Source organism: Schistocerca serialis, chromosome 1 (assembly GCF_023864345.2).
Source record: "Schistocerca serialis cubense isolate TAMUIC-IGC-003099 chromosome 1, iqSchSeri2.2, whole genome shotgun sequence".
NCBI classification, from domain to species: Eukaryota; Metazoa; Arthropoda; class Insecta; order Orthoptera; family Acrididae; genus Schistocerca; species Schistocerca serialis.
This window is the reverse complement of record NC_064638.1, coordinates 32,493,229-32,506,865: the sequence shown is the minus strand read 5'-3', so window position 1 is coordinate 32,506,865 and position 13,637 is coordinate 32,493,229. Positions and strand designations below refer to the sequence as shown.

The 13,637-nt window shown below is 42.5% G+C and overlaps 1 protein-coding gene across 1 annotated transcript in view; it reads right to left on the bottom strand.

Annotated features, from left to right (window-relative positions):
• LOC126410703 (solute carrier family 35 member G1-like) overlaps nt 1-13,637 on the bottom strand; it is a 205,300-nt gene that overhangs the window by 14,943 nt on the left and 176,720 nt on the right. The window contains exon 5 of the mRNA XM_050083373.1: nt 13,126-13,356. Within this exon, the coding sequence (XP_049939330.1) occupies nt 13,126-13,356 (231 nt within the window). The remainder of the gene's footprint in view (nt 1-13,125; nt 13,357-13,637) is intronic.

Below are 13,637 nucleotides of genomic sequence, written 5' to 3'. Positions count from 1 at the left end.
CTAATCTGCTCATACTCATGATTATCAGAATTACTGTTAATGCATATTAGCAGAAAAGCTCCTTTCTTTCCACTTCTCAGGTGCTGTTTCTATCTAATATCATGCTTTAAAAGATCAGTAATATAACTTTACTCAGATCACTGTTAGCTGTCTACATACTGGCAAGGCAAGGCATTTTTAACCTAAACGGTAGCTGATGTAGAATTTTCAGTCTTGAAATCTCAATAAATTGTAGAAGGTATGCTTAATGAGGAGTAACTTTATTTTGTTTTTAAATATCAGAGGATTTTCCATTTACATGTCTACCAATGATGCATTTCAACAGTATCATGAAAAGGATATTACTTTATTATTACTAGATCTGTGTTGTTTACCGGTCATGACTGGACAGACTGCATCAAGATTAATTACATACATACATTTAAAAAAATATTCACAAAATTAAGACATTTATACTTAATAGAAACAATATTTGTTTGTCCATTCACTTTGGTCACTATTAGAGAATTCATCAATGGAGTACAATGGGCGTTCTTTCAGGTCCTGTGCTACTCTCCTTCTGAATGTTCCTAGCAGCAGGGATTGCGCTTCTTGAGGCAGTGAGTTGAACATCTTTAGGGCAACCACTGGAAAGCTGTCTTGCGATCACGTCAGTCGACACCTGGGTATTTCGATGCTCCTCTTTTTACGGGTATTGTGATTGTGTATATCTTGCCTCATGCTGAAGATTCCTTGGTTTTCTTTCACGCTGATGAGACATAAAAACACATACTTGCTGAAGACTGTCACAATTCCTAACTGCTTGAATATAGGCCTGCAGTGCTCCTGTCTTTTGCTTGATGTGATAGACTGCTACTCACCATACAGAAGAGATGTTAAGTCAGAGACAGGTACATCAAAAAGATTGTGATAAATTTGAGCTTTTGGCCATGCAAGTATAACACACACACACACACACACACACACACACAAACACACACATGAGCACTGTCTCTGGCCACTGTGGCCAGACTGCAAGCAGAAGCAGCTGTGCCTTATGAGAGAAGCCATAATGATGGACATACAGAGGAGGCTGGGGCAGGGTGAAGGGGGGAGGGGGGGGAGGGAAGAGACAGGAGACAGCAAGTTAGGGGTGGGGGTTGGTGTAGTGTTTCTTGTAGGAGCATGCAGGGACATGGTGGAGACAGGGTAGGGCTGCCAGGTGCAGTCAGGAGGTTTGAGGGCGAGAGAGGCAAAAAAGGAAAGAAGTGCAGGAAAGGGCTAGTGGGTATATTGTTGGATTAGAATGCTGAGTAGTGTTGGAGTGGGAGCAGGGAAAGGGATAGGTGGGTGAAAGACAGACTAGTGAACTTTGATGCCAGGGGGTTTGGGAATGCAGGATACATCATATTCCAGGAAGAGTTTCCACCAGTGCAATTCAGAAAAGCTGGTGTTGGTAGAAAGGGTCCTCCAGATGGTGCAGGGTGTGATGCAGTCATTGGAGTGAAACACGTTTGTTGGGCAGCATGTTCAGCAACTGGGTGGTCCAGCTATCTCTTAGCCACAGTTTTTTGGTGGCTATTCATGCAGACAAGCAGCTAGTTGGTTGTTATGCCCACGTAGAAAACAGCACAGTGGTTGCAGCTTAGTTTGTAGATCACATGATTGCTTCAACAGTAGCTCCACCATTGATGGGAAATGTGATGCTTGTGACCAGACTGGAATAGGTGGTGGTGGTGGGGGGGGGGGGGATGTATGGGACTTGTGTTGTAACATATTACAGATCTTTGATCTGAATATAAAACTCTCTTCCCTAACCTAGATAGGGATGTATAGTTTATGTGGAACAAGATTTTCAACTACATCGAACTTACTTTTAGTTCTAGTATTGTGGTTCAGAGTTTCATGTTCATTCTAAATTTACTCTTGTTATTAACTACAAATGCAATCATGTAATGTATATCTTGGCATATAAGTCTAAGGGTCCCTAGATCCCTGCACAGGCTTCTGCAACCTGTTTGGTTATAACCTTTATGTAATATTCTTACTGCACAATTCTGTACTAGAAATACTTTTCTCATCCTTAGCTGCAAACAGCCCAGAAGATTACATCAAGTATGCTAGCTGTCCTGTCTGCAGGTCACCACAATGAGACAGATTTATATGTGAAAAGCAGGCAAAATTCAGCATTTGTTTAACTCATACATGTGCATGTGTCAAGACAGTTTCAGGACCAGTTTGAGAACATTTTTTCATACAAGTGACTTACATTTGAGACATTTCACTTGCATTAGTTTTCACTATTAATTATGGTACACACTTTATACAAATCTTGTACTTGTGTGCCTTAGTGCCCATCTCAGGTCGGTGCCCCAAAAGGTCACTATTAACTGTGATATGTTCTGTAAAGAAATCTTGTAGTTGTGGCAGATCTGACACTACTCCCAGCATGGTGCTTGGTACCTTTGTCACTTGGACCTTAACTGGCCCTACTTAGTTTACTGACTATCTGAATATGAGCTTCACTGAGCGTGCGTCCACTGGTCTCCACAGTAAGTTTTCTAGGGAATTATGTAATATTAGTCTTTTGTATGAAAAGGAAAATTCACTCAAGAAAAATACAAAAGTACAAGACAGAACTGCTGACCAATACTTATCTTCAGCAGATGAAAATCATTGCTGCCAGTAGGCACATATAGAAATACACACATAAAAAAAAGTTTTGCATTACCTCAGTTCTGAGAGTTCCAGAACTTGTGCAGAAAATTGGAATAGAGATCAACATAAACATCATTTCATCCCTTCTTATTGCTCATGGAACCACATATTGCATGTTGTACCACCATACAGAGAGATCTTCAGAGGTGGTCCTCCAGATTGCTGTACACACTGGTACCTCTAATACCCAGTAGCATGACCTCTTGCATTGATGCATGCCTGTATTTGTCATGGCATACTATCCACAAGTTCATCAAGGCACTGTTGGTCCAGATTGTCCCACTCCTCAACAACAATTTGGCGTAGATCCCTCAGAGTGGTTGGTGGGTCATTTTGTCCATAAACAGACCCTTTCAATCTGTTCATTAGGGTTTATGTCTGACCACTCCAGTCGAGTGATGTCATTATCCTGAAAGAAGTCATTCACAAGATGTGCACAAAGCAGGTGTGAATTTTCGTCCATGAAGATGAATGCCTCACCAATACGTTGCCAATGAGATTGCACTATTGGTCGGAGGGTGGCGTTCATGTATTATTAAGGTGTTACGGCGCCTTCCATGACCCCCACGACGTACATCGGCCACACGTTATGCCATCCCAAAACAGCAGGGAACCTCCATCTTGCTGCATTCGCTGGACAGTGTGTCTAAGGTGTTCAGCCTGACTGGGTTTCCTCCAAACATTTCTCTGACCATTGTCTGGTTGAAGGCCTATGCAACACTCTTTGGTGAAGAGAACATGAAGCCAATCCTGAGTGGTCCATTCAACATGTTGTTGGGCCAATCTGTATGATGCTGCAGGGTGACGGACTGCGCCAAGGATGTCGGGAGTGAAGTTGCACATCATGCAGCCTGTTGTGCATAGTTTGAGTCATAACACAACGTCCTGTGGCTGCAAAAAAGTATTATTCAACATGGTGGCATTGCTGTCAGGCTTCTTCTGAGACATAATCTGTAGGTAGCAGCCATCCACTGCAGCAGTAGCCCTTGGATGGCCTGAGCGAGGCATGTCATGGGCAGTTCCTGTCTCTCTATATCTCCTCCATGTCTGAACAACATCGCTTTGGTTCACTCTGAGATGCTTGGACACTTTTCCCTTGATGAGAGCCCTTCCTAGCACGAAGTAACAATGCATATATGATTGAACCATGGTACTGACTGCCTAGGCATGACTGAATTACAAACACAAGCCGTGGAATGATTGTAGCTGATCAGCTGTCGGACCACCTCCATCTAATAGGCATTGCTCATGCATGGTTGTTTTGGTCTTTGGCGGGTTTAGTGACATCTCTGAACAGTCAAAGACACTGCATCTGTGATAAAATATCCACAGTCAATGTCGATCTTCAGAAGTTCTGGGAACAGGGGTGATGCAAAACATTTTTTGATGTGTGTACGTGAGACTATCCTAGCTTCTCATACTGATAGCTCCACCCTTGAGGATAAGAGAGAGGTAGTTTGGCGAAAGTTAAAAAGAAAAGGGAGATCACTAAGAGCCCAGGATGAGAGGGCAAGGGTAGACCAAGTTGAAAGCTAGGGGCAGGGGGTGGGGGTGGGGGTTGAAGGTCAGAGACATCATGAAGTCAATGATGTGAATTGGTAACCACCAGTCCAGAGATAATCAAGACAATAGAGAAGCAAAATAAATTAAGAGATAAAGGAAAAACAAATTAAGTACTAGATAAGTACCGGAACAGAGCAATGGAAAACAAAAAGGGGAGAGAGAAGGATTAGGATGAGAATGTAAAAGTAAAAAAGAAAATAAAGGAAATGGTGTAACGTAATGGAGGAGGGAATGTGTTAAAGTCCAGGGGTGTTTTGGAATGCAAGGATATTTTGGAGGGCAAGTTTTGATCCACGGAGTTCAGGGAAACTGTTAATAGTATCAAGTGGAGGGATTCAAATAACCCATGTGGTGTAGCAGAGCAATCTTGCTGTAGAGCACATCCAGTTACTCGGTACTGGAAGTTGGCATGGTGATGGTTCTTCCATACACATTGATGCACTTAGCTAGTTTAGTGTTCATCATTCCTACATAAAACGCTGTATGGTAGTTACAAGTTAAATGGTGAACAAGATGTAATAGTTTTACAAGCTGCTCTGCCTCTGTATTTGGGATTTGCCAGTGGTGGATCTGGAGTGGATGGTAGTGGGATAGTGCCTCAGGAAGGCTTTCAATGGGAGCAATTGCAAGGGTAGGAAATTTGGGTTAAGGATAATGGTTTGAGAATGTCATATGGCTTAACTGGCAATGATAGTAGTTTAAGAAAAAGTTCTGACAGACACAGTCACAATAGTTCATAAGACTTGACATCGTCAGTTGAGGGAGTCATAGTGATCTCTACTATTTATTATACATTTTAATGGTGTTGTTCACAATATGCTATAGTAATTTTATTATATTATATTGCAATCAAGACCATTAAAATTTATAACAATCACATCACTAGATTAAAAGGAAAGTTACATGTAACCCAGCTAATATGCACTTGCGTCAGGGAGGTATATGCTATATTGGAATAAAACTGTTCAACATGTTGCCTGATGATTTAAAACATATACTAAATATAAATGCATTTGAAAAATCTACCATACCACTGCTTCTATGCAGTAAATGAATACATGAAGCTTAATTTACATAATTTGTAATGTTTAGGCTTACATACAATCTTGATTATTTATTTATGAACACTAGATGTAAGTCGTATTAAATTTTCGTCTTGCACACTGCACTGCACATGATCAACAGGATAAATAAATAACTAAATAAATCTCACTTCCTTGAGATGAGATAAACTTGGCAAAAACATCACTCTACTTACAGTTCAATAATTTAGGATCATCATATGCATGCAGTATTACTTTTGACACTGTTGTGCTGAATTATTACCAGACTTATTTGAATTTAGAGGTTTCCTGTGAAGACAAACCATTCATTACACCATTGTACTACAATAATATTTTGAGCACAGGCCATAAAGGGATGAAATTTTCATGATTCTACCTATCTCTGATAATTTGGCTGTTTATATAGCCTCCTATTGATATCCTTACAATGTTGCACACAGTAAAAATATTATGTTGAAAATTCACCCAAATATACTATACTCGTGAAATTTGCAACACCTAGAAACAATGACTGAATAACTTCAATTCAGAGGACGTCCTACAGAGTCCATCAGCATTAGTGATTAAGAAACATTAGACAAAGTGCCAGTATGCCTTACTGAAGTCGATGACTGGAATATCAATATGCAAGATAGTTCAAATGCAAAGAGTGATTAGTTTCAAGGATTAATGGGATGAGTTTGTCACAGTGTGATATTTCCTGCTGCTTTGACAGTGGTACATGTTTGGAGCCAGAAACCACAAGGTGGCGCATGCAGTGATGAGCTAGTACAGGGTCCTGCAGGGAGACAAGAGCATGGATTAGCCACCATCACATCTGCATATTTGCAACACAGACTTTTTGCACTTTTAAGTTGGAGCTGTATCTGGATCCATGTGCATCAACACATATACCTCTAGATTCATCAGACATATGGAAAATCCCTGACATGCTCGACATTTTAGCCTTCTATCCAGCATCATTAGTATTAACTGAATCACCGAGAAGAACTGGATGTTACAACCTGTGGTGTCACCGCCAGACACCACACTTGCTAGGTGGTAGCTTAAATCGGCCGCGGTCCATTTAGTACATGTCGGACCCGCGTGTCGCCACTGTGTGATCGCAGACCTAGCGCCACCACAAGGCAGGTCTCGAGAGACGATATAGCACTCGCCCCAGTTGTACGAGGAGATTGCTAGCGACCATATGGACGAAGCCTTCCTCTCATTTGTCGAGAGCCAGTTAGAATAGCCTTCTGCTAAGTCCATGGCTACGACCCAGCAAGGCGCCATTAGCCTTACCTACTTTGAGAGATAGTATAAATGTCTCAAGAAGAATGCTGTAGTCATCAACTAATAAAGTTAAGTATAAAGCAGCTACGTACTTTTCTTGCTACCATTCAATAGTTATCCTGTTCCAGAATTGACGCCCGTCGGCGTGAGTGTGTACGCGTGCCTTTCTATCGGCTACCCGTCACTGTGGACTGGCTGCCTTGTCAGTCCACTTCACAACCAATTGGTAATGGTTATAGATATGAACCTTGGCCAACCAGAATATGGGCATGGCTATAAATTATTTTCAGTAGTGTTGCCCTTGTTGTTGAAGGCTGAAAAACTTTGCATCAAATGATGGCTCAAGCCTCATGTGCAGGGAAGGGTGCTTTAAACTTGTGAGACCAAATGTTTGTTGATTATTTCTCACAGATCCACGTCATTTCGTTCCAAATGTGATAAAATGTCAAAGAGAAAATGTAAATTTGATGATAGTTCACTAAATAAGTTACTTATGATTTGACAATCAACAACTGTATCAAATAATAGTACAAATTATACAGGAATGTGAATTTCCTGATATCAGCTGCAATGGATATGAATGTACTGGCCAATGCAAGTATCATTAGCCAAGACAGGGCACATGACAATAAAAATGGTCTCAATTGCTTGTTGTAGTGTCACCCCCTGTGTTGGAATTAAATAATGTTGCGAGCTTAAAGTGAGAAGTTGGCTACATAATACTTCAATATAAGAGAGTGGACAGTGATAATGAATATTTGGATTGGGTCAGGATGTGTGCACAGATAGCCGAAGTGGTTCAGGCAATGGCTGGCAATAAGCAGGAAATCTCACCCAGAACTGTGAGAAATAATCAACAAACATTCGGTCTGACAAGTTTAAAGCACCCTTCCCTGCAAAGTTTTTGAAGTGACAGTCCAGCACAAATATGTCACTACTGAGTAATACATCTGTATCCATTGTAGCTGAAGTCATGTATTTCACGCACAGTGAATAATATGGAATAAATGTTAAAATGCATTAAGCAATAAGAAATGAACATGAAGCAAAAGTATAATTTATGCAGTGATGACGCACCACAGCCTAGTTTCCAAGCATTGCAACATGTAGTGAGCAAAGGTGCACTGCTACAGTGGTGTATCATGAGGAAGTGCCCAGGGTTAGTGTGCTACTCACTTGTTGTTGTTATCTGACTTTGAATTAGTGTGTGATTTGTTGTCCTGTAGTATCTCTGTGCACTCACAAAATGTGCAATAACCACCTCATTAGCCAAAACAGGTGATCCTCCACGTGTTGGCGTTGAAAAAGTCAGTGCCTAAACTGCTCCATGTCGCTGCCTGCTTTGCACTATAGCCATAAAAAGTTGAGTACGTTACATTCTTGAAATTACATTTAAGTAATATAATGCTGTTCACTGGATCCATTTTCATTATGATTCACCAGGCCAAAAAATAGTGAAACAATACAGTCAACATCTGCATTATCGTATGCACTGCGGTAGCGAAACCACAGACATATATAATTACAATGTGAACAGTGCAGCCCAGATTATGTGACTACTTTAGAAGAATATACCAATAACATCACTAAATGCAAGAAATGGTGTTCAAGAGACAGTGAACTATACGTTATACAGCACAGGTATATTATGCAGTGGAAGAGTGGGAGTCAACTATGAGTGATTGTCAGGGGGTGCAAACAGCCTATGTGTTTCCATTAGGCACTGTGAAGTGTAGCAAAACAGTTATTTTTAATCTTCAACTATTAATTTCCAAGCTAAAGCAATGGGGATGACCATTCTAATGTTTCAAGACAAAAAGGAGAGTGGTCTGGATCATTTGATTTAACTGTTTTATGTGTAGGCCTAATGACAAAAGTAGTACAATAATCAGTTTAACATTAATGTACAAGATTCCATACTGCCAGGAGAAGCTTGGGAAGCTGATTCTGAATGTCGTGAACAGGGCAATGGAGAGGAGAGTGTGATGCAAGAGATGCACACTTGGAGGAAAGACAGACACACAGCCTCAGTGGTGGGCAGTTGATAAAGAAGGATGTACCAGAAGTATGTCAAGCGACCACACAGATTATGCAATATTTCTTCATATGTGCAACCTGCAAATGCTGATGGATAAGACCAAATAGCTCTTAGCCTTCAGATTCAATTCATGTAATCAGATTTGTTTAAAGTGTTTTTTTTTTTTTTTTTTTTTTTTTTTAAATCTCTGAATAATGTGATTAGAAACAGAACTGGGCGTTGAAGTCTCTGTGTCCCTCCTGATGAAGTAAGTCTGCTTACACCATATGCTTTTTCCTGCATTGTTTCATTTCTCTGTAACTGTGTCTTCACTGTATAGTCACAGTATACTGTGCTTAGTGCATGTCTAAAATTCTTCTTATGCTGTCAAGGTGTGGAGTGAAATACACAATGGCAGATGTACTGTTCTGATTACTTTAAAGTCAAGAGAAAGTAAATTCAGAGAGAGTAACTGGTGTCAGTAAGATTAAGATTACATTCTCTATACAGGGTGATATTTTCCACCATGTACAGACTCTAGGGATTGATTGATGAGAGGGTACAGAACAAAAAAGGTCTAATGAACTTATGTCCAGAAATGTATGATTTCCATGCAAGAGACCATTTATTCAGTCATACTTTGTTACAGAGACTGCAGTCTAATACGCACTGCACCATGCAGGCACAGTTACGGTATGCACAGTTTCCTCCTAGAGGGTGGTGCTGTCCCTCATACGTCATGCCCTAGCACCCTCTCCTGCCATTTTGTGTCCAATTCACTTCCTTGCTGACTCACCTTATAGTGGATGTGATACAGCATCGTAAACAATTCTTCCATATTCGAATCGAGACTTTGTTGACACGGTGTTTGAAGTGTTGGCAGAAGAGCCAACACCGTGTTGCTAGAGGAGGCCGAAATGCACGCTTTAAGCTCACGCAGGCTGGCGTGAGGTCTGGAACATTACAAGGAAATGAGAACTCAGAAAAACGGACGCAGTTGCTGTAATACTTAACTTTAATCCATAATTGTAGAACATCGCTCTTGATGATACATTTATATAATCTCAATATAACTGGTAATGGCGCCTTGCTAGGTCGTAGCAAATGACGTAGCTGAAGGCTATGCTAACTATCGTCTCGGCAAATGAGAGCGTACGAGGTGCGGCTAGAAAAAAACCGGACTGATGCTGGAAAAAAACATTTATTTACAATTATTTACAATTTCATGTTATCTCCTTCAATGTACTCTCCTCCTCGGTCTCTACACCGCTCCATACGAATTTTCCACTGTTCATAGCAATGCTGCAGATCATTTTCGGTAAGTCCATACATTACTTCCGTCGCTTTTTCTTTTACTGCTTCAACAGTCTCAAATCTAGTTCCTTTCAAAGCTGACTTGACTTTAGGGAAAAGAAAAAAGTCACAGAGGGCCAAATCAGGTGAGTAGGGTGGATGATCTAAGATGGGAATGTTGTGTTTTGCCAAAAACTTCTTCACTGACAACGCACTGTCAGCTGGGGCATTGTCTTGGTGAAGGATCCATGACTTTTTTCTCCACAAATCGTTCTCCGTACTCGCTCACGTAGGGTAGCCAGGACGCTAACGTAGTAATGCTGATTCACTGTTTGTCCCTCTGGTACCCAATCAATGTGCACAATCCCTTTGATGTCAAAAAAAACAATCATCATTGCCTTGAATTTCGATTTTGACATTCGTGCTTTTTTTTGTCGTGGAGAACCAGGAGTTTTCCAATGCATCGATTGGCGTTTAGTTTCGGGATCGTAAGTAAAAAACCACGATTCATCGCAAGTAATAACATTTTGTAAGAAGGTGGGATCACTTTCAATGTTTTCCAGGATGTCAGAACAAATCATTCTTCGGCGTTCCTTCTGTTCAATTGTGAGACACTTTGGAACCATTTTTGAACACAGTTTGTTCATGTTGAAACTTTCATGAAGAATCTGCCTAACACTTTCCTTGTCAACTCCTGTTAACTCAGACACTGCTCTGATTGTTAAACGGCGATCTTGTCGAACAAGTTTACCGATTTTTTCAATGTTTGCATCAGTTTTTGCTGACAATGGTCTGCCAGTGCGAGTGTCATCACTGGTGTCTTCGCGGCCATCTTTAAATCTAAACCACTCAAACACTTGTGTTCGCGATAAACAATCATCGCCGTACACTTGTTGTAACATTACAAACGTTTCACTTGCAGATTTTCCTAGTTTGAAACAAAATTTGATGTTAACACGCTGTTCTTTCTGTACACTCAACATTTTCCGACGCACAGACAAAACATCAACTACTTAAAACAGACGCCACGGGCAGACTGAGTGCAGGAGGCAGATGAAACTCGAGCAGTAGGCGGAGCGACAGTCAATTCACAGGCCACACGACTTTCAGCCTTATTGCATTCGTATTATTGTTTCACCAGTACTAGTCCGGTTTTTTTCTAGCCACACCTCGTATTTGTCAGTGAACCTTTCCTAGCAAAGTCGGCTGTACAACTGGGGCGAGTGCTAGAACGTCTCTCTAGACCTGCCGTGTGGCGGCGCTCGGCCTGAAATCACTGACAGTGGCGACACGCGGGTCCGACGTATACTTACGGACCGCGGCCGATTTAAAGGCTACCACCTAACAAGTGTGGTGTCTGGCGGTGACACCACAGTGTTCACTTACGGAAAGGCAAATGACGATGGGTGGCAGGCAGCAAGTTTGCGTCAGGAGACCTATCCCCTCCAACAACAAGCACACGATTCAATGTCTGCAACAGTGTTTCGCCATTTGTCTGAGACAGGGTTGTTTCAGGCCGCAGGAAATCATGAAGAATGTACCCGAAATGTTTGGACACCAGACTTGGGGGAAAGTGTGATTAACACTGTGGAAGGCGACCGCTGTGTCACCACTAGGTAGTTGGCCCGCCAGTACGGGGTAAGCCAGACAAACCTGTTGAACATTCTCCATGACAATCATTACTACCCATACCACTTTCAGTGTGTGCAGAGCTTACTAGCAACAGACTTTCCACATCAGGAGCGGTTTTGTCACTGGCTTCTTCACGAGGCAACCACGATTCCAGGATTTGTGTCATCCATCTTATTCACAGATGAGGCTGCCTTCATGCGGAGTGGTATCTTCAACTTTCATAACGGTCGTCTGTGGGATAGTATGCAGAGTCCCCATAGTGAGGTAACAGCAAATCACCAGCATCGGTGCAGCTGGAATGTGTGGGCTGGGATAACTGGCGACCGTATTTTAGGACCAGTATTCTTCCACGTTCCCCAATACACCGGAGCTATCGGCGTTTCTTGCGGATGACTTTACCTCCCCTGCTGGAAGATGTGCCATTGATCATCAGAAGAGTTATGTGGGTGCCAAATGATGGTGCTCCATCTCACTTTGCCGTTAACGTGTCAATCGTGTCTTCCCTGGTCGACGGATCAGACGAGAGGGTCCAGTTGCTTGGCTTGCTCTTTGACTGGGTCTCGACGAGAAAAGACATGTTGTGGTGTCACCGCCAGACAACACACTTGCTAGGAGGTAGCCTTTAAATCGGCCGCGGTCCGTTAGTATACTTCGGACCCGCGTGTCGCCACTATCAGTGATTGCAGACCGAGCGCCGCCACACGGCAGGTCTAGTCTACAGAGACTCCCTAGCACTCGCCCCAGTTGTACAGCCGACTTTGCTAGCGATGGTTCACTTTCTACATACGCTCTCATTTGCCGAGACGACAGTTTAGCATAGCCTTCAGCTACGTCATTTGCTACGACCTAGCAAGGCGCCGTATTCAGTTACTAAAAGATAATATTGTGAATCATGTACCGTCAAGAGCGATGTTCATCATTAATGGATTAAAGTTAAGTAGGAAACTAATTACGTCCGTCTGAATTCTCGTCATGTTCCAGACCTCACGTCAGTATAGTTCTTCCCTCTTCACGCCAGCCTGTGTGAGCTAAAACGCGTGCATTTCGGCCTCCTCTAGTAACACGGTGTTGGCTCTTCAGCCAACACAACACATGTCACTGTTGTTTTCAAATGACCTGTATCTGTACAATGTTTTGCCACAGCTGATATGTCTGGCTGTAGTAAGCGCGTGTCTCTTCGGTGTTCCACATACCTCTCATTAACGGTGCGTGTTGTCTGACCTATGTATGACATATCACAGTTCCCGAAAGGAATCTGATAAATACCCGCCTCACGAAGCAGTAAACCATCCTTCACAGAACTGAGTAAGGCTGCAATCTTCTTAGGAGACCGGAAAATCACATTAACACGTTTTTCGAGAATACAACTTATCTTCGAGGAAAGAGCACCCACATCAAGCAAAAATGCTTTTAATGTACCGGTATTATTTTCTTCTTCGAGATCACGTATTTGCATTCTAGAATTTGTTGCTGGAAATATCCATTCGCTTAAAAATGCTTTTGAGGTGTGTGGACTCTTCTTGCAAATTATTATTACCAGGTATACAGTGCGACCTGCCCGCTAAGGATTAGGCCAGCGCTCACCTGCAGCTGCAGCAGCAGGCGGTAGCCGGGCGGCCCCAGCAGCTGGCCCTGCGCCCGGCCCCAGATCACCAGCGGCAGCATCGCCAGCACCTGCAGCAGCGACCGGACCACCAGCAGCTCCATGGGGTCGATCGTGCGCAGCGCCTTCACCGCCGCCGAGCTCAGCGTGAAGCACGCGCCGGACATGAAGGCCAGCAAGATGCCGCACCAGTTCGTCTTCTGTGGCCGGTCCTGGTCCACAAAAAAACAACAACACGTAACCAAAACCATTCAGATCTGTGCAAACCAGGTGCTTATTCATTCATTTGTCTCACTGCCTGTTCTACTTCATTGCAATGCATGTCGGTTGTCTATAACCATAAGTGTTTTGTGTGGGCGACTCTGGTGGTTGGACGTGCAGTGCGAAGTTAACACAGCACATAACGTTACATACAGTATGATTCAGTTGCCCCTGTCTATGGGTTCTGTGCAACCTGTGACACTTTAAAATACCACGAGCAAGATTTTCGTAC